General features: G+C 38.2%; 1 protein-coding gene across 1 annotated transcript in view; it reads left to right on the top strand.

The window, feature by feature from the left end:
- LOC109065803 (leucine-rich repeat-containing G-protein coupled receptor 6) overlaps nt 1-20,180 on the top strand; it is a 75,586-nt gene that overhangs the window by 47,325 nt on the left and 8,081 nt on the right. Inside the window, exons 3-11 of the mRNA XM_042712679.1 lie at nt 6,277-6,348; nt 8,122-8,193; nt 11,800-12,015; nt 12,467-12,538; nt 16,480-16,548; nt 17,271-17,342; nt 17,559-17,630; nt 18,177-18,245; nt 19,031-19,102. Of these exons, the coding sequence (XP_042568613.1) occupies nt 6,277-6,348; nt 8,122-8,193; nt 11,800-12,015; nt 12,467-12,538; nt 16,480-16,548; nt 17,271-17,342; nt 17,559-17,630; nt 18,177-18,245; nt 19,031-19,102 (786 nt within the window). The remainder of the gene's footprint in view (nt 1-6,276; nt 6,349-8,121; nt 8,194-11,799; nt 12,016-12,466; nt 12,539-16,479; nt 16,549-17,270; nt 17,343-17,558; nt 17,631-18,176; nt 18,246-19,030; nt 19,103-20,180) is intronic.

Genomic DNA, 20,180 nt, shown 5'->3' with positions numbered 1-20,180 from the left:
CATGCGGTTGCTGCTTTATGAGGTCGCAAATGATGCTAAAAACAGACTGGAACTGCAACAATAGAGCTGTGAGTAGGTTGTGATTAAGTGTCAGGACACATTTGGTTGTCAAAAAGCGTAATTTGAACAAACATCTGTGGTAAAGTTGCAGTATGAAAAAGCTCAGCTCACACTTCATCTGATGGAGGCTTTTATTGTTTGGTCTGATTTAGACAGATGCTGGAGATCCCACACCACAGCAAGTAAATACGCCTCGTGTAACTTGCATCCAACAAAACGCATTAATTCTGTTTTGAAAAACTGTTTTTGAGGTTTACACCATTTTGGTCTGAAGATCAGTTTAGAGCTAAACCCCAAAATCTATCGAAGCTTTTGAAATGGTTGCCACCAATAGCGTATTTTTCTCATTCACACCTTCCTTGATCTCACCGTTCAGTGGTCTTTTGTAGGGGAGTGGAGTGTTTAGGGCAGTTTGGACAATTTTGGACTGAGAGCAAAGACTAGTAAGGTTGGCACAGGTTATTAGGGAAGGGTTCAAAGAGGTTCTGTTTAAAGCAGTGTCTTTTAGGCTGCTTTCACACTTGGTTTGATTGCTTGTTATGAACCTGAGTTTGATTCCATTCCCCTCCTCTTGCCTCCACTGATCTCTTTTCATCTTGTACTGTTGGGTTTGAAGTAATATGTGTAGTAGGGCTGCACAATACATAATTTCACCTTAACAAGCATTATGTTATACCATCACAAATGCATATTTTTCTCAAGTTGCCATCCCAGAGCTGTAAGACAAATGCAAGGCACAAGTGGAAACTGAGCTATCACAAGTGAAATATTATGCAGCCGAACAACGGAGACCTTCAAGTCTGACCATACACTTTATTGATGAGACTTCCAGCTGAAAAGTCACTGTTTGCAAACAGGAGGATCATAGAAGTGAGAACATCGCAATGGGGATGAGAGAAGCATTGGCTGCTTGGGGCCTGGATGAGAGACGTCTCGTCTGTATAACAACAGACAATGCGGCGAACGTGGTAAAGACTTCCGCCCTCAACAAGTAGACCAAGTTGCAATAATTTGGCCAAAGGCTGCATCTTGCAATTGGTAAGTTATGCCCGTGCATTTTTACTACTGTTGCTATTGCTATGCCACGACTTGACTTGAAATAATGAACATTTTCCTAAGTTCAGTAACTTATCATAAAGTTTAGTTTTATAAGCAGTTTAAGGCAAACTTGTTTCTTTGAATTTTTGTATTTATTTATTTTTTTGCAAAACAATTTAATAATATATCCCTATATCTGGGTTTGATGAGATAAAGGAGTTAGAGCTATAATCATAATTCACAAATTATATTTTTTGAGATTAAATGGGTTATTTTAGCTCTTTTGAAGAAAGCATGTAGAAACTAAACATGTATCTAAATATCTGTAAATAATCAGTTATGATAACAGTTTTATGAGCAATTTATGCCATGCTACAGGTATCAGCAAGAAGCTGGTGGGTCACTTTTCTCACAGCTGGAGGGCCAGAGGTGCTCTTGAAAAAGCCCGAAGGAGCTAAATTTACCGACACACTCAATCAGCAGAAGGCTTTAACTCAGGTCCTGTCTGAGGCATCCGATTCCAACCTGGCAAGATATAGATGTCCTGGAATCTGTCAGCAAGAAACTGGGCCCACTGCTGGATTTCACAGATGCACTTTCGGGAGAAGATTATGTTAGTGACTCCTATATGAAGCCAGTTCCTCACCTCTTCAGCACTTCAGTGCTGCTAAGGCACGAGGAAGACACCGATATGATTAAGACCTCGAAAAGAAGGAGATGTCGTACTACATCAATAAGAAATATAAAGATTGAAGTCTCAAGCCTGCAATGGTGGATAGACCGGTATTCTTAGCCAAAAACCTCTAAGCTTGAATGAGCAAATTTATCCATACAAAAGCTTAAAAAGTCAAATTGGTGTTTTTAAACATTTGGTAACACTTTAAAATAAGGTCTCAGTAGTTAATGTATTAACTAACATGAACAAACAATGAGCAATACATTTATTACAATATTTATTATATACAGTCGTTCATTTTTAGTTCATGTTAATTTAATGTTAACAAGCACAACTTTTTTAAATGTTGAAATAACATTAATAAATGCTGTAGAAGTATTGTTCATGTCAACTAAAGTAGTTAACTAATGTTAATTAATGAACCTTATTATAAAGTGTTACTGAATATTTATATTTAATATATGCAAAAGCGGTAAGAAAGAAACTAGATGAATTTTTTATACAGTTGTTGAAAAGTTTAATTTAATCTTTATTTGTTAGCTATGATGACCAACACTGTTTTACTTTGGCAGTGTTGCTAAACAAAGTCTGCAAAACAAAATAATTCTTCTGATATATGTTATTTATTATACGTTAATTGTTAATTATTACAAGTTAAGTTTAGCTTATTACAATTTATTTGTTTTATAACAAATATTTATTTTATAAACCACTCTGGGGATTGGTGTATAGGGTTTTTTTTTTGTTGTTGTTGATTTTTTTTTTTTTTTTTTTTGTGACTAAAGATGTTTACTAATTTTCTATCTTCAAAAAGAGAGGTTTGTAATCATTGAATAAAATGTTAAATTACTTATTTTGTCACTCATATTAATTCCCTAATGTGATAATAAAGTGTCTTCTTAAGTGCAGTGCTCTGTTTTAACCTGGAATACATATGAATATAGCTTCCTCATAACTGGATTGCTTCTAGACACCTGACTGCACTTCTTCATTCACAAATGAGCTCCCTTATTTTAGGGTAAAAAGCAACATTTATTATTAATTTCATAACACATTAGATCCTTGATTTGCCTGAATTGATAGTGAATAAGGTGAGTCAAATAGTGTATTATACAGTACAACCCAAAAATAAGGCAAAAAGTAAAAAGTAATTTTTGAGCAATTCTGATGAACATGAACATTCCTGTATTTCGCAATGTCACAAAAAAAGATATCACAACGTCATTTTTTTTTTTTTCCCAATATTGTGCAGACCTAATGTGTAGCGCAGGGGTGGCCAATGTCGGTCCTAGAGAGCCACAGTCCTGCAGAGTTTTGCTCCAAGGTCACAAGAGGTCACAATAACCTTTCCAATGTATGTTACGTATTAATATAGTTAGATATTACATAAAATTTGGTAGTAAAACAAAGAGTCAGTGTGTTTTATTGGTGCAAAAGTGGTGATAATTGTTTTGTACAACATTTTCAACTGCTATGTATCACTTAATTATAAGCATCACTAAATTAAATTGTGTCACCTGTTATAGGGACTCCTGAACTGATAGAAATTGATTTTAAAATGCAAAGCATTGAAAATAAAAATAAAGCTCTGTAAACACAAACTTTTACAACACTATAAGTGTGTCCCATCAGGTAATGAAAAGTTCTACACACACTTGTGGTCTTCATGCTTACTTTAACACTTGGACCAAATACAGGAAATATGTCATATACGTAATCAAGTGGTCAAGTGCAAAGACCGCAAGTGTGGGTATTTGGACAAGGTGTGACTCTCCGGGACCAGCGTTGGCCTGGTGAAGTAGTAGATCCCCAGCATCTACCCAAATCATCAATGTGACTACTACAATGAGCACTATCAGTTAACAACTCAGGACAAGAAGATGCCACGGTTTCATTCTCCAAAGGCAATTTATTATGAGACAAGCTGCACAGAGAAATGAATTCTATTCCTAAAATGTGACTATGCTATCAATAGAGCATCGGTAGCCAACCATGCTCCTGGTGGGCTACAGCAGAGTTCAGCTCCAACCCTAAACAAACACAGCTGAACCTAATAAAGGTGTTCAGGATTATTTAATGATAAAGGGCAGGTGTGTTGTAGTAGGGTTGGAACTGACATGGGCAGGATGGTGGACCTCCAGGAGCAGGTTTTGGTACCTCTGCAACAGAGGCTCACAGATGCAATTTAACATGGATTGTGTTCGTATGGACTGCAAATAATACCAGAGTTCACATGAATCAAACCAGACCAATTTTCCAAGTAACTTTAGTCTGTGATTTGCTAGAGCACACCAATGTTCATAAGTCAATTTTCACACCAACCAAGTGAAGCAAGGACCAACATCAAACAGAAGTCCACATTGACATTTCTAGTGCAGGGGTGTCCAGTCGTGTTCTTGGAGAGCAATTGTCCTGTAAAGTTCAGTTGTTAGAAATTTCCAGACAGGTGTGTTGGGGCAAGTTAGAGCTAAAATCTGCAGGACAATGGCCTTCCAGGAGCAGGACCAGAAACCATTGCTCTAGTGAGAAAGTGTGGGGCTACAAGTGTAGCTTGATTAATGTTGTGGAATTAATGGATTAATTTACATGCTACTAAATGCAGCGTTTAATGACGGAATGCAGTTACACTTCAATGCCTTTCATACACAGAAATGAAATTCTATTTTGTGCAAACCTTCCACTGAGTGACGAAATCCTTCTGGATTTGTGTTTCTGTGTATACAATGCATCAAAATGTAATTGCGTTAAAATATTAAAGAAATCTAATTTTGTTCCCAAGGCCACATTCAGTTCTGAAGATTTAACAAACATTCTTAATGTTCATAACAATACACTCATCATTTGAAGAATATACAACATGTTGACACAAGTGGCTTAAGAAAATTGGCATTAAAGCCATGTTTGTCTGTGATGTGAGAGAATACATAAAGCAGAAAGCTCCAGTGTTTAGATACATGACTGAATTATAACGAGGGATAAAAGCTGACCGCAGAGCCGGCATGAGCTTTCAGCAGAACAGCTTGCTGTGGTACGTGCCGAAACCTCATCCGACACGCATGTGAAACCGTCACTGGCACGGGGTGAACCGCTAAGCTCCGCAGCTTCCAAATCTGACACTTTTATTTTTGCCTTCCCCAGCCCCTCCATCCCCCTGCTTTATTTCCCTCTGTCTGTTGCCCTGTGCAAAACAAATGTTTGTGAAAGAGTGGCGGCACACGGTCTTACCAGAAATAGAGTCGATGGATGAGAGTGTGGTCTGGCACAACATGAAGTGATAGCCATTAAAAACCTCAGAGACTTCATGGCTTAGTGGCGGAAGATGGTAGTGTGTGAGCGCATAAGGGAGTGTGATCTGTCAGCCGTGTGGCCCTCAATATGCTTGTATACAACACCGTTGTTGCTTTGCCAGAGCTGTTGCACCCATCACATTAGCTAAGCTGACTTACATGCTAAACATTGGCAGAAATTCTCAAAACTTTCATCTTGTCACACAAAAAGAACCATTTGGAGTACAAGAGGACATTGAGGCTACTCCGGCAGGATGGAGCAACTTTGAGGCAAAGCAGTAAGGAGTTATGGGTGGTCCTGTTTAGCTTGTCAGGACTCCTTGTGAGGCTTCGACAGACTTTCCTCAAACTCTGCCACCCAGGAAAAAAACAGGCACGAACGCTTAAGTGATTTGTTTGATAAACAAATTGATTAGTCTAGATGAGTGAGCCTACAGCTGGTTGATATTTGCTCTCACTCTCTCTGGGAACGTCTTTCCCATGTTTCGAGTGCTTTCAGAGGTATCAGCAATGATGCTCTGCTTGGCTGCAGCTGTTTGCACATTATACAGTGATTTTTAAAGGGGTCAACTGAAATGAGGATTGATTATTTGGATGATTTGTTGAAATGACTAAAATTGGATTTGGGGCCTATAGCCCACTTTTAGCACTGAATGCATAATGATGGTATGATTACCTCAGTGGGACATAATTTCTGTTTAAGATTGTCTGTTTGGCATCGGGTAACATTATACACTCTGACTACATTATAAAACACCAATTTGCATTTTAGTATACACATCAAACTCTCATTATTCGCACCCTGACTGTACAGTGAGGCCTTCAAACTATACCAGTGTCTAACAATATATCATAGAGTACATTTTCCACTTCAGTAGCAACTCTAACCATTTTATCTTTGGTATTGTAAATTCAGTTGTACTATGACTTGTTTGTTGCCACAGGAGGCAAAAGGAGCTTAGAGTGCATACATATCTTGGCTCCTCTTTCAAAATGTGTTGATGTGTTTGGAGACCATACAAAAGAGAGATTTCTGTACAAGACCAGCGGCCAGAGAGATCTGAACCCCAGCTGCTTTTGTTTCCACCGTGAGCTCTTTAATGCACACGCATGCATACTCGGCTTTATGAATTCACCAGATTCTATTTTCTCTGTTAAAGTCATCAATGTGTCGGACAGCAAATGAACCAAAGCACTTATTTTGTCCTTCCACAGGAGACTTTCGGGCAACCACCTGAGACACATCCCTGGCCCTGTGCTCCAAGGCCTCTACAACCTCAAAGTCCTGTAAGTAACGAAAGACAGAAAGAGCGAGAGCGTTTTTGTTTCAGTTAATGCTTCTATGGAAAATATTATTCGGGGTGATTCATTCTGAAAAAAAAATATATATATACTTTTGTTGCAGTGTCATTTACTGCAAAATTAGAAACAGAACCTCTGACAGGTGATGATTCAGGTTTTGCTCTGCGGTGAATGTCTGGGTGTTTGCTGATGGTTTATTGACAGATTTTTATTTTATGGACTGTCTTAAACCCAGTTGATGGAATGGAACAGGACAGACAAAGGCCAGGCATGGAACAACTTCATTCAGGCCAACATACATCTCAGAATTTCCACATAGGATTCTATGCACCTTTCCATGTTGTCCTGGAATGTATAGTAAATTTGCCCCAATACTGTCATTCAACAACCCAGTGACACTGAATTTTTTTTTTTTTTTTTTTTTTTTTTTTTTGATTGCACACCACAAGAAAATTGCCATGCCACATCAAATCCTAAACTAAAAACTAAACACTCTTATTCATGTCTCCATCATATACCTTTTCAGTAATTAAAAATAATTGAACAAGTTTTCTTTAACTGTTGCTAGATTTACATTTTTGTAGGATAATGACAACGTGATTTTAATTTAGTTCAGTTTAATATTTGAATATGTTTTTGCTTGTTTTGAAAACAAGATAATGTCTGTCACTGTCAGAGATCTTATTTCAGTGGTCAATGTAGACAGAAAGGGATTGGGTTGGGTATAACAATAGTTACATATTTTTCTGTTTGCTTTATGTGCCCTATTGTATCTTATTCAACAACCAAACTTGTCTGAGGCCCAGGTACCTGACCTTCTGACGTTTTATCTAATGTTCAGTTTTCAATGAGCCAGTCAGAATCCCGTGCACGTAAATGTCAAAGCATATAAACCAAAACCTAAAACTACAAGAAAAACATTATAAAAATATCACATCAAAAACATGTATTAGTGAAAATATGACAATGCCATGCAAAACTGAATATCAATTATCAATTTCCTTGATAAGGTCATCCTGCCCACAAAGGTGTATTTATTCCTTCAAGCATTAGCAATTCTCTGCTGTGTGGTCAATGTCAGGAGTTTCATTTGATTGGACAAGATAAAGCTGACTGCCTTGTGATTAAAGATCAACATCTCTGGCCGCGTGCTCTCACATTGGAATAATTTGCTTTGTTCAAAGAGCTCAATGTCATTGTTCTACCACTTCCTGTTTCTTTTGTTTTTTTATTCAACGAGTCCTATGAGCATGACCTCAGTGGCCCACCCAAGCAGTTTCTCCCCCTCATTCTGTTCCGTCTTGTTCAGTCTCTCTGCCCCTCCCATGTTCTGGTTTTGCCCACTGAAAAGTGCACCACACAGTACCTGAAATCATATCTCCTGACTGATTAATGTCAGTGACAGGTAACTTCATCAGCATTAAGCTAGACAATGTTTTTCCCAAGAGCCATACTGACATGCTCTATTAAAATAAATAAATAAATGACAAAATTGCTTTATTGCTCAACTATACCACTCATCAAACACATATAGAACTGAGTAGTGGTAACTTTTTTAATACATTTCCTTTAATACAAAGAGAAGGTCGCCCATTGCCACTGAGATGATACTGGTTTTATTATTTATTTATTTTTTTAATTATTATTATTATAATCACATTGTGTTAGGTTTCAATATGTTTCAAAATATTTATTATTTAATATTCACCAAAGCAAAATTAATTATCTTTCTAATTTTCATTTACCGTATCTTTACAGGATGTTGCAGAATAACCAGTTAGAGAGACTGCCCAGTGAAGACCCATGGGAATTACCCAATTTACTCTCTCTGTAAGTATCACATAGTTCAAGTGATAAAAGCAAACTTGGGCTGTTAGAGATTTACATGAAGCAATGGTGTATATTAAAGCAACGTTGGATAGGTCGACATGCCAAGTGTAAACCTCTTGGTTGTGACCACAACTTTAAGCTTAACAGCTGGTATAAAATGGATTCATTTGATTCAATAATTGGTCTCATGTGAAATGTTATTCTGCTTAGAAAATGCTTCCATCGTCCAACAAAAGAATTCTAAATTGAAAGGAAAAATGTTCATCCAGAAACATTTACATTATCAAGAATTATGTATCAGATATTACATCATAAGCACAGCACAAGTAACACAATAAATGATTTAGCACCCCTCTATCAGATAAGGTCTCTAGCAGTAGGGTTATTTGGTCCACAGTGCAATCTAGTCATGAGGTAACTCTTGGCATTTATCTCTAATGGAGTTGATGCAGGAAAGCCCAGTTATTTATATGCCTATTAGGACCATTAGGCCCTTCATTAAAGAACTCCCCACCAGGGAAGCTCAAGTCTGCAATTTAGGACACACATGGTAGTGGTAAAACAGGTGTTCTTTGGCTGTATAATAGTAAGACACTATTGTTTTTTTGTTTTGTTTTTTTAGTTTTTTGTCTTGTTTTTTTTTTATTCTCGTTCAAGAAAAAGAAACAAAACTCATAGTAGTTTAAATGTGATCTGTGCAATACAGTATTTAAAATTTTCAAAATGCATTCAGTGGGTCTGGGTTTATACTTTATCTCTGAGAGCTATTAGCTAAATGCTAACTCACAACAGAGACTAATATGATATTACAGAGGCCACACTTCTTGACGAAGACAAAATGTGACAACATCTCATTTAATAACAGAACGGTGAAAAAGGGGGCTGTTGGCGCATCTGGAACCCATGAAGAAACCGCCAGACACTGTGCACCGGCTCCTGAGTGAGCGCTGGGAGATTCAATGAGCTGTGAAGAGCCCAATTTTACATCGGTTACTCTTCCCCTCTTCCCTTATGTCCAAAGTTTCCCTCCTAATCGGAATCACGCCCCCTTCCTAACTGGCTTCCCATGAAAAGGTCAGAATCTAAATATTGTCTGGTATTTTGTCTGGCCTTGTCCATCTGTTCCACTTACATCCACCCCTCGACTACTTTCAATTATTCCCAATGCCAGTCAGCATCCCGGAGCGGAGCCACACACCCACTTTTTCCAAATTAATAATTCCACGTAAATATCCATGCGCTCATTTCCTTCTACCTTTGCGAGGATGTTTTCATTAGAGTCATGGCGTACAAATTTAATTCCTTTGCCACCAACAGAGTTTTTTCCACATGGAAGACATGCCTGGTTCCAGAAGAGGCTCCAGACGTGCATAGACTGTGTCCAGGCCCTCCCTGAAGTGAGGCAGAGACTCTGGCATTCGTCCAGAAAATTTACGCTCACTTTCAATCCCCCATAACAAAGAATATGCAGTGATTCGGCTAGGTGCTCTATCCTGAGTTCCCACAAGAGTAGAAAGGCATTTAGTTCTCAACAAACATGTAATTTAGGATAATGATAAGATGGGGATTGGTTAACCACTTGGGGGGCTATAAGGTTTGAAGTCCACTGGCGCCCGATGTAGACAGAGAGAAGATGAGTTGGGGCAGGATAGAGGATTGGTGATGAAACTCATCTTTGTCTCTATACCAGAGTTTAGGACTGTAGGCTATACTTGATACACTCAGCACAGAGCATCCTTTGATGTCAAGACCATCCTTCCAGGATTTAGTCTATCAAAGAAAGATCTGATAAAGATCCAGTAAAAGCTGAGCAACAAGACTCACCTTCCTTAAATCAGAGGCAATGCAATACCCCTTGATCATATGATGCCTACCAATAAAATTCCACACAAAAGAGACTGCAAAAGCAATGTTTGCAAATGCAATTTCAAGTCTTAAGCCTATCAAGACAGATGATTAAGAGTAATCAGCAAGACATTGGTGTTTACCTAGCAGGGTTGCACAGCATGGAAAATGTAATCTGAGAATACGGGGAGTTTTTAAAAGCCTAATGGCATTGAATTTTGGGTTCAAGATCCTCTTCTATTGATGCTCGTCGTGCATTACCCTCAGCTTGAGGGTTGAGGAGGCCAGAGGGGACATGAGGAGAGGCCAGGGCAAAATTAATGTGTGTGAAAGGTCATGGGGGAGAAATGCAGAGGAAGTGCTTGCGGCTAACTCCACGTGCTCTGCTGCTATCATACATCACGACTCGCTGATCACGGATGTTCAGCACACCCCTCATCCACTGAATCCAGGGGGCAACATTCATTAGATCAAAGGCTTAACTTGTTGACACAGGGAGGACATTCATCTTGGTTGTGGAGATGTCAAGGTCTCAACAACAACAGCCTTGCAAAGAAAGGGGGGGGGGGGGTTTAGATTTGTGAAAGAATCCAAATGTCTGCACTTTCAATTATTTCCAGCAACCTCTGAAGTTTTTTTCACAGCTTTTATCTTTAGCTCAGTTTCTTTGTTTAATTTCCAAAAATCAGAGAGAAAAACTGTTCAATAGCGTCTTAAAGCCTTCCAGTCAGTGTGGAGCAACAATTGCTTGGTGGCTTTAACCAAATCAACTCACCATGCCACAAAGTCATCAAATTATCAATCGGTGCTTTATTACACCATATGAGTGCAAGGAAAATGAAAGAGGAATGGCCAATTTTCAAAACGCCTTCATGTGGTTGGATCGAGAGTGGAATCTTTGCCTCGGCAGCCCTTTACGCCTGGTCTGTGATTGCACAACTCTTTTTTTGTATCCTCTGAAATGCACTTGTTGTGATTTAGCACCCTCTCTCCAAAAGCTTTAAATTCAAAAATGTAAAAACCCACAAAGCATAGCACTCCACCTGTGGGCTCCCGATGTTTCATCAAACATACAGAGCGCCGACCGTGCCAAAACTCTCATTAAACAAGTCCATGCTGGAGTAACTAAAGATAGCTTCATAAAACCTTTGCATATAAATCACTTGGGGGGAAAACTAAATCACTCAGGAAGTGGTGCCAAACCTTACACCAGAACAACAAAAGATAGAAACAAAGAGGCAACAAAATTATCCTTTAATTATGATATCGTCAAATCAGAAATGTTGTGACCGCTGACCACAGCAGAGAATCTCTTTCTGTTTAGCCACATTTGGTGGTTCCTTTGTTCATCTTTTTTATGCACCTCTGTAAGGCATGGCAGTTTGATGAATGAAATGAAAGAGGTAAGATTCCATGACAGGACACTGCACGGACAAGAAGTGCTGCCGTTGACTGGGTCACAAACACTGTGGGGCTGGAGTCACACAAGGTCAGGCCTCAATATTCAAAAAAAAAAGCTAGTGGAGAACATCAAGTATATGTTTATGGAGGGTGTGTAGTGTATAGTGTCTTGATGACACTTCCTTCAGCTAATCTCCTGCTAATTTGACATCAAATCAATGCACATATTTGAGGTTAAAGTTGAAACCACCTGGGATCATGGTTAAACATGACTGACTGCATTTTCTCCTAAATTTCTACACCGTACATAATCTGTCTACAGGAATAAACGTCTGCTTCTGTTCATTCTAATATAAACAGGCGTCTGGATGCCAACCTGATTGTGGAGGTGCCAGCAAGGACCCTCTCGGGTATGCGGTCCCTGCGACACTTGTGGCTTGATGACAATGCCCTGACAGAGATCCCAGTAAGAGCCCTCAACGACCTCTCCTCGCTCCAGGCTATGACCCTTGCCCTAAACCGCATCACCCACATCCCAGACTATGCCTTCAGGAACCTATCCAACCTGGTTGTGCTGTAAGTATCTACTTCCACACAAGATAAATAAACCAAGTAGGATGTGTTTCTGGGTCAACATGCCTAGTAGCTAACCCCAAATATATATCCAGTCCCTTCAATCAGAGGGGAAAATTAGGAATGTTCTTAAAGCCCCTAACCCCAACCTTGAGCTTTACCCTATCCCTTGATCCAGGACCATGCCTTATTTGTCTAAATCATACTGACTGTTGTGCATGTGTCAGTGTGAGGACAGGAAACCAGGAAATAAGAGGAAGTTGGAACTCAAGCCTTGTTTTAACAGGACACCCCAAGAATCTGAAACGCATTCAATTACAAAGCAGTGAAATGATAGTCTGGATTAATTTTATATCTCATCCGCCACCGGTTTACGTTTATTTGAAGCAATGGACACAGCCAAGCAGGTGTCATTCCTGTTTACTATAATCCTAATGAATGTTTTCATGTTTAGGCATCTTCATAACAACATGATCCGGACCCTCGGACAGAACTGCTTTGAGGGACTGCACAGCCTCGAGACTCTGTAAGTAAGATAGTCCCTTCATGAAAGATTAAAAACATGAAAGCATTTCCTGGTTTTTAATGCAAACAAACCCTGATCTGTTATTTGATTTCGGTGTCCTTGCGGAATCATTATGGAAGGGTCTGCGTCTATAATATATATCAAAATTAGTAGCCAACTAGCCTGTCTCTACTTATGTTCAGTGGTTCAGCTTTGTATTAACTATAAACAAATCATTCTTTACACAGTACTTCTGCTGTTGAGATACACACATATTAATTGCAGAACCTTGTTTTCTAAAAACACTCTTACCTCTCATTAAAGTATGGCAGACTTTCATTAGAAACAATGATAATGTCCTGACAATGACTTCAGTGTTGGGTGATTTCTTGAGTGTGCCATTTAACTGTATATGTGTAAGCAGTGTGGAAACTATACAGTGATTTTTAGCGGACCTTCGGGGTTTTGGTTATCATGTGGCTGATGTTGGTATTACAGGCTACAAATATTTTTTAATACACTTCCCTTTGTCCCATAGCTTCATATATCCATCATAAGGTCGTTAAACTGAGTGGGAAATGTAATAGGATATAATTTCCATTCATAATGTAAAAAACAGATTTCAAGACAAGTTTCTTGTTGGAACACTTACGATTATATCACTACACTGCCCACTTTTATTTTTTGAGCAATGTCAATAGCATGACCTATGTTAGAGGTGGTTGAATTTATATTATATAAGAGCTGGATCCATTTCTAACTGACGGTCGGCATTTTACTTGACAGTCTGCATCTTAAAACCTAATAAAATTTATATTAATATAAGACTATGAACAAATTAATATACTAGTTAAAAAATATAATTAAAAACATCATGATTTTATGGCTACTGCCTAAAATTTTCATATTATAGCTGGACAATAGTGCACATTCTCTACCAGAATTCAGACTATATAACTTATACGTTACTGAAAATGGTAGACTGTAATCAAATGTCAAATAGGCCCTTAACAAATACATTAGAAATGCAAATAAAATTCACGAGACATTCTGAAAGGGGCTTATGAACCAGAGCCAATGCATATTTGTAATGTAATGTATGAAAGACTTTACATAGACCATACTATGAGAGTTTGTCTTTAAAGGAATAAGCATATGCTGAAGTCATGGTGGTCTCCAGGATACCGAGAGGTTCACACCTGCTTTTTAACAGCCTGCTGAAGTGCTAGAGATGACGTTTTCCTCTTTACGAGAAGGATTTCAACCTTGAGAATTGCACACACTGAACTGAACACTTCATTTGAAAGCAATCACTGAGAAACTTTGCACTGAAAATCTCCTGTGACAATTGTGTGGCTTGATAAATTTACCTTTTGGAAGAAAATTTGTTCCAAGGAGAAAATATTTTTTCACGCTAGATTTAAGCTCTTGAAAATTATACAAGGTAGAGTGATAGGAAATTAGTTATGATACAGTAGGAAACTGATTCTCAATCAGGATGTACATAAGCAAGTTTCTTCAGAAAAGCATTCTACTAAAATATACTAAATATAATAGCATACTTTAATAAAATATATAAATATGACTACTAAAAATATATTTCTGAGCTGAGGGGAGTACGCGATAAAAAACTATTTGAAAAACATTTCTTTAGGGGATAAAGTTTTGGAGTCCTATGTACATTAAACTATATTGTAAAACATGAATAAGTCACCTATTAGTATTTTAATACTATAAGTATTAAGCTTGTATGCAGTACAATTAAAATACCATGCTAATGGAAAAAAGCTCCCAGAAATTGTAATATGTAGTCATGCTGCATAGTGAATGACATTTTAATTACCGCTATAATGATGGCTAAGCAAGAAACTAATCTTCCTGAGGCAAATATTCTTATATGTAACATGACACACTACAAGAAATCATGCCAGCTGTCTCAGTTTAGTTGCACATGTGTGTTTGGGAAGTGCTGAGCTTCCTGAATCAACAGAGGGAAACATATTTGCCTTCTTTTTATTGATGCTACTATAATCCCCATCACTGTAATTATCTCTGAAAACGCATCAGAAAAGTGGCCACCACAGTGTTGTTTTGTTGTGATGCCTGATTATTTCGCTTTTAAACAAACTTCTGCGTGGTTTGACGAATTGTAAATCGAGGTAACTGACAGCTCCCATTCTAAACAATGAGGTCTTCACAGGAAATTAAAGGCATTCCTTTTCTCTGCCATATCAAAGTAATGTCTCCAAACAAGACTGACGGATGTTCTAAACAAAACCAGGATGTAGACATGGCAGAACCACGCGGCACGGCTCGCCCACAACAGCGTGTTCCCAGTCTCTCAATATGCAGCCCAATTTATAGGCTGCAAGTTGCTTAAACACTTACATGACTCATTAGAATAGAGCGAACTAACTGATAAAAAGATGTTCATTCACATTCATATAATCTGAATGGCTCATATTGTTTAAAAGTGCTGCTTTTAAAAAAAAGGTTCTTTATTTGGCATCGATGACTCCATGCAATCTTTCCATTCCAAAAGAGGTCCTTCATAGTGGAAATAGGCTTCTGTGTGAAATCCCTCTTTTGGAACCTTTATTTTTAAGAGTGTACAAGTAAGTCCTTCATAGGTTGATGCCTCTGTGGTGCTATGAAAATGATGCTGTTTGTTTGAACATCCCAAGGAGCCCGCCAAAACCGGTTCAACCAATGGCACAAGTTTGGGGCAGAGCTATCTTTGTGTTGGACTATGTTTGAAAATGCATTATTTTTGCAGTTTTGTTGGTGACACTAATGGTGCAGAAATGACTTTAGATTTAAGTGAATTTGTCAAATATCAACAATCTCCTTAAATAGTTTTTCTTTTCAACTCAAACTTAGGCCAAGTTCAGTTTGCTTTAACACTCTTGTGCAACACAGACACACTCACGCACATATAGACACACACACATATACACACACTGGTATTAAGCAAGTGCTTCGCCCATTCTGGATGGCAGCCAACGCGGGTCCACCCCTATTCACCAAGCTCACTTCAAACGCGCTGGCCACCTGCCAGAAATGTTTTTCCCCTTAAAAAAAATAATAAAAACTAAAATATATAAACATTTGAACTTTTTTGAAAGCGTACACTTAACACAAAGGGCTAAGACATATAATTATGGGTATGAAGAGACACGTTCAGCGTTGGGTTTTGTAACTGCGAGGAGCAGATGATAAGACCTGGGCCTTCACAAGGGGATACAGGGCCAAAGGCAGCTACTGTATTTATGCTGTCCAGTTGCCTTTACTGGGCAAAAAAAGAGGGTTTGTGGAAAAAAATAAATAAATAAATAAAAAAAATCTCCTGTTCAATTATAGGATTTTCCCAATAATTATTCTCTGAAAAACTCCAAAAGAATTGGAGATGAAAAGGAACGCTGAGATCCAAGGAAAACAACATGCAAACTATGGCTATAAACACATTGTTCTTGCACCTGCATGTAAAGGGCGCTCGCCCTTAGCAACCGCCCATGTTTTGGTTCAAGCTCGGTTTTTGGACGCAGGTTTCCTAGAAGGCTAATGAAATGCATACAACACAAATAATGTATGCAGAGGAGAGGTCACGTCACATCAGATTAGTTAGAACAGCTGTCTTGGTCTCCAAAGAATTACCAACATGGAAAACCCACAAAGTCACTGAGGGGGATTTTGACTGATTGGAACCACAGTTCTTAAGTGTTTGCTTATATTACAGACACATATGATGAAAGATCAAATAAAAACATCAAAACAGTTGGGCTAATATGTGACGAGACCGCTAATTGTTGTTCAAAAGGTCTTATGCAAGACACAACTAAAAAAACAGACGTAACTATGCTTATTGAGTCATAAACATTATGTAAATCTTTTCATAAGATCTTTTCTCTTAGCTTGTGTTTCTTAATGTTCTCCTGCTCTTATGGTTGGTCTCCTTTCTCTAGGGAATTGAACTTCAATGACCTTCAGGAGTTCCCTGTGGCCATTCGCACACTCGCCAAGCTTCAGGAACTGTAAGTAACCGAGACTAACTTACCCGGCATACATGCGTCAGTGTGCTTCCTTTAAAGTGGACCGCTTGGCCTGGCCTCGTGCTCTTTGTAAATCCCGCTTAGTCCCTAGAATATGGTTCTCAAGCACAAGTCTCCTGAAAAAAGCAGATGCTTGGAGATGAGTGCTTAAGTCCTTCCTTCTCAAGTATCCTAAAGTGTTTTTTGCCTGCGGGACTGCCTCCTGACAGGTGTTTCTGTAAGATACAAAGGATGTTTACATGGGCAAATGTGAACTGACGCAAACAAATGGCTCACACATGTGCGAGATTGAGCTTTGCCTGGGATAAAATACAACTGGACTCGATTGTCCAAGGTGATAAATTCATTTTCAGCACCCAAAAAGGCACCCTTATAACCTTGTTTATTTTACACGCGTAATTATTTTAGACTGTTTAGAATTTTCGGATTACAATTGGCTGGCAACGTGTGTGCCATAAATTAACTTTAGCATGTTATATTCATAGTGACGGCAGATGATGATGAATTATAAGCTGTTTCAGTAGTTGAATTCGCGGCCACTCCTAATAGCACGTCAGTGCTACAATTTATAGCCTATACGGAACAGATGCAGTTAGCAAAAGCACTCTGCAAAGCTGGTCTTGATCGCTGGATTTCCTCATCCCATAGTGGATTGTGTTCAAATGTGCAGATGGCCGTATTCTCACTCTCCATGTGTCTTACAGGGGTTTCCATAACAACAACATTAAGGCCATTCCCGAGAGAGCATTTGTGGGGAACCCACTTCTGCAGACCATGTGAGTATCTTGTCTCAGCAACGACAGTAAAGAGTTTCTCTGTTGACTAAACATGCCTCACCCTTTGATAGACAGACATGTTATAAAAGTATGTTTATCTATAGGAAACATGTGACAAATATTTAGGTCATTTTACAAACGGGTGAAGGAACAGGCACTTGTTTTGAATGATCTATCTGATTTCTAACAAAAGATGTATTTTTCTTCTCTTTTCAGTCATTTCTACGAAAATCCCATTCAGTTTGTTGGCAGATCAGCATTTCAGTTCTTGCCAAAGTTACACACGCTGTAAGTACAAGTCTATGTGTGAAATGATAACACACACATGATTAAACAGAGCAGTTTGGCTTCCGATAAGGCACCTCTAAAGTACCAGTTGGCAAATGTGTATAATTTCCATTTCATCATCCCTTTCAATCTGATGAATACTGTAATCTTGCTCGCCTCTTGCCATCATGTCTCTCATAAGTAAACATTAAACTAGTAATTTGTCTCCAAAAAACAGCACGATTCAATTATAACCTCATAAATGCCAAAATATGAGATTTAGCATTTCATAAAACTAATAAAAAGTCATTTATCTCTCTCCAGTTACACAATGCATAAAAATGCAGAGGGTCTGTTCATCCTCCATTATTTTAATATGAAGTCTTCCATTGTTGATTTTGGGTAGTGTTGCAAGTGTAATCATTTTGAATCAAGTGGAATAATATTGCCTCTAGATGATGGGGAGCTAAGTGTATACGGTCACAGTAGACATCCCTGTGGTTTTGCTGGACGACATCTTCATTAGCAGAACAAGCCTCACTAATGAGTTACCTAATCTCGTTTTAGCTCTTTGAACGGGGCCACTGAGATCCGAGAGTTTCCCGATTTGAAAGGAACCACCAGCCTGCAAGTTCTGTGAGTCTGAGATCAAATGTCCCCATTTCACGCAGGATCAGTTTCACTTAAGAGACTTCCAGAAGTTCTTCCCACCGTTGAGGACAAAGGAATAACCGTTGACAAAATAGAGATGCTTTTACTGATCTCTCACCATGTCAGCGAGTCTTGTACAAGGTTAAAAAAAAAAGATGCAAAGGCATACTGAACCGAGCACTTATGTTTACTGGTGAATGATCAGTTAATATGAACCCTGGTATATAATTACTGATAATAAAAGCACAGAGTATTAAACCGTTCATTAGAGTTAAGGGGGAAGGGTTTTCAAACAGGTTTTTGTCACACCCTATTCTCAAGCCACTGTTAAGGCTGGGTGGGATGCTCAAACTAAGCAAAATTTTGATAACACCACAGTGTTAACTTATAATTTTCAGGGAAATCATTGCATCTTTGTCTATAGAGCTTGGATAGATTGTAGTATATTCAAATTTTTCCAGGAAAATAAAATAAATAACTGCACTGTGCCTTGTATTTACCTACAGATCTGAAATACACTGAAAATACACTTTTTGAAACAATTTTAATGAGATTTGTCTTATTTCCATTAAAAAATTTTTTATGTATTTTTAGAATCTTTAATGTCGCATTTACATTAGCAAACCTTGTTTTAGGGATACATCTCAGTTCCTTCATTTTTAAAAGTCATTTATTGCAGTGCATGCACATTCATTTGTAAAACATAGTTTCTGTCTCCTGTTTGGCACGCACACATTCAGTGTAAACTCTCCTCTTTGATTTTCTCTCAGTACGCTGACCCGAGCTGGACTAACCGGCCTGCCATTTGATCTCTGTCACCTGCTGCCTAAATTAAGAGTGCTGTGAGTCTCCAAACACAAATACGCACCTGCACACAAACACATTTGAAAGCTCATCTCTAAATGATTCCTAAAGATCCAATCTGGCAAAGGGAGTTCAAATTCACCGTCAGGGATATAATGTAGCCAAACTTTCAAGGAGCTCCTCTTTTAACATGAACTTCAAAACATCAGCGGGTGGATATTTAGCCAACTTTACTAAAAGAGAACAATGCGATCGTTTTTTAATCAGTTGTGCCATGCTTGTGAAACAATTTGAAATGTTATTTGATTTAAGTTTAGATCAAGCTAATTTGACCTTTTGCTTTGCCTTCATGCACTCTGTTTAAGATGGATAAGAGAAACCACTTCCAGGTGGAGATTTTCAGTTAGAGAAACCCCTGCAGGACGAGTGAAACTTTATGAAACTGTTAAATGAAGAATTAGACCTCTGGGGAAAGTAGCTGCTTAACATGCCAATGTCTTTCTATATATCCGCTTATTCTCTCTCCAAGGTTTCCTCTTGCATAAACATGTTAATACACTAATTAGGTAAAAATAGAGACTTAAAAAAATAATTGCAATTAGGAGGGGAAATTATCATTTTAATTATAAATAACATTAAGAAATGTATACATGTGTTTGTTCATTTCAAAAACAGTATAAGGGAGAGAAAGTACATGTGTAGAAAAATGGGAGAGTTGTAACCCTCATCTGAGATCATGCTAATTTGAGCTAAAGATGCAAAATCATACCATTGTCAGATTTTTAACATGTTATTGAAATTCATCTTTACAAACAAGGACTGACTTGCCTCAATGGGACTTAATCATTGAGGCTCACTGTGTAAGTCTATAATTAATCTGTGTAATGATCATTATGTGAAAAATGTTTACACTTTAAACTGGCATGGAAGAGGATGTATTCTAAGGGGATGTTTACACAACACCATTTTCAACTAAAACCGTAACTTGTCGGAAATGTCATTTTATCATCTGGGGGCCTGAAAATGCAAACTTTTTAAAACGATACAGTTATCATCTCTGTGTACACTACGGAAACATTAGTGAAAATGGTGATGTCATGCAATCTGTATGCAAAA

This window comes from Cyprinus carpio, chromosome A23 (genome assembly GCF_018340385.1).
Source record: "Cyprinus carpio isolate SPL01 chromosome A23, ASM1834038v1, whole genome shotgun sequence".
Taxonomy (NCBI): domain Eukaryota; kingdom Metazoa; phylum Chordata; class Actinopteri; order Cypriniformes; family Cyprinidae; genus Cyprinus; species Cyprinus carpio.
The sequence above is the reverse complement of the archived record's forward strand: the minus strand, read 5'-3'. Positions and strand labels throughout refer to the sequence as shown.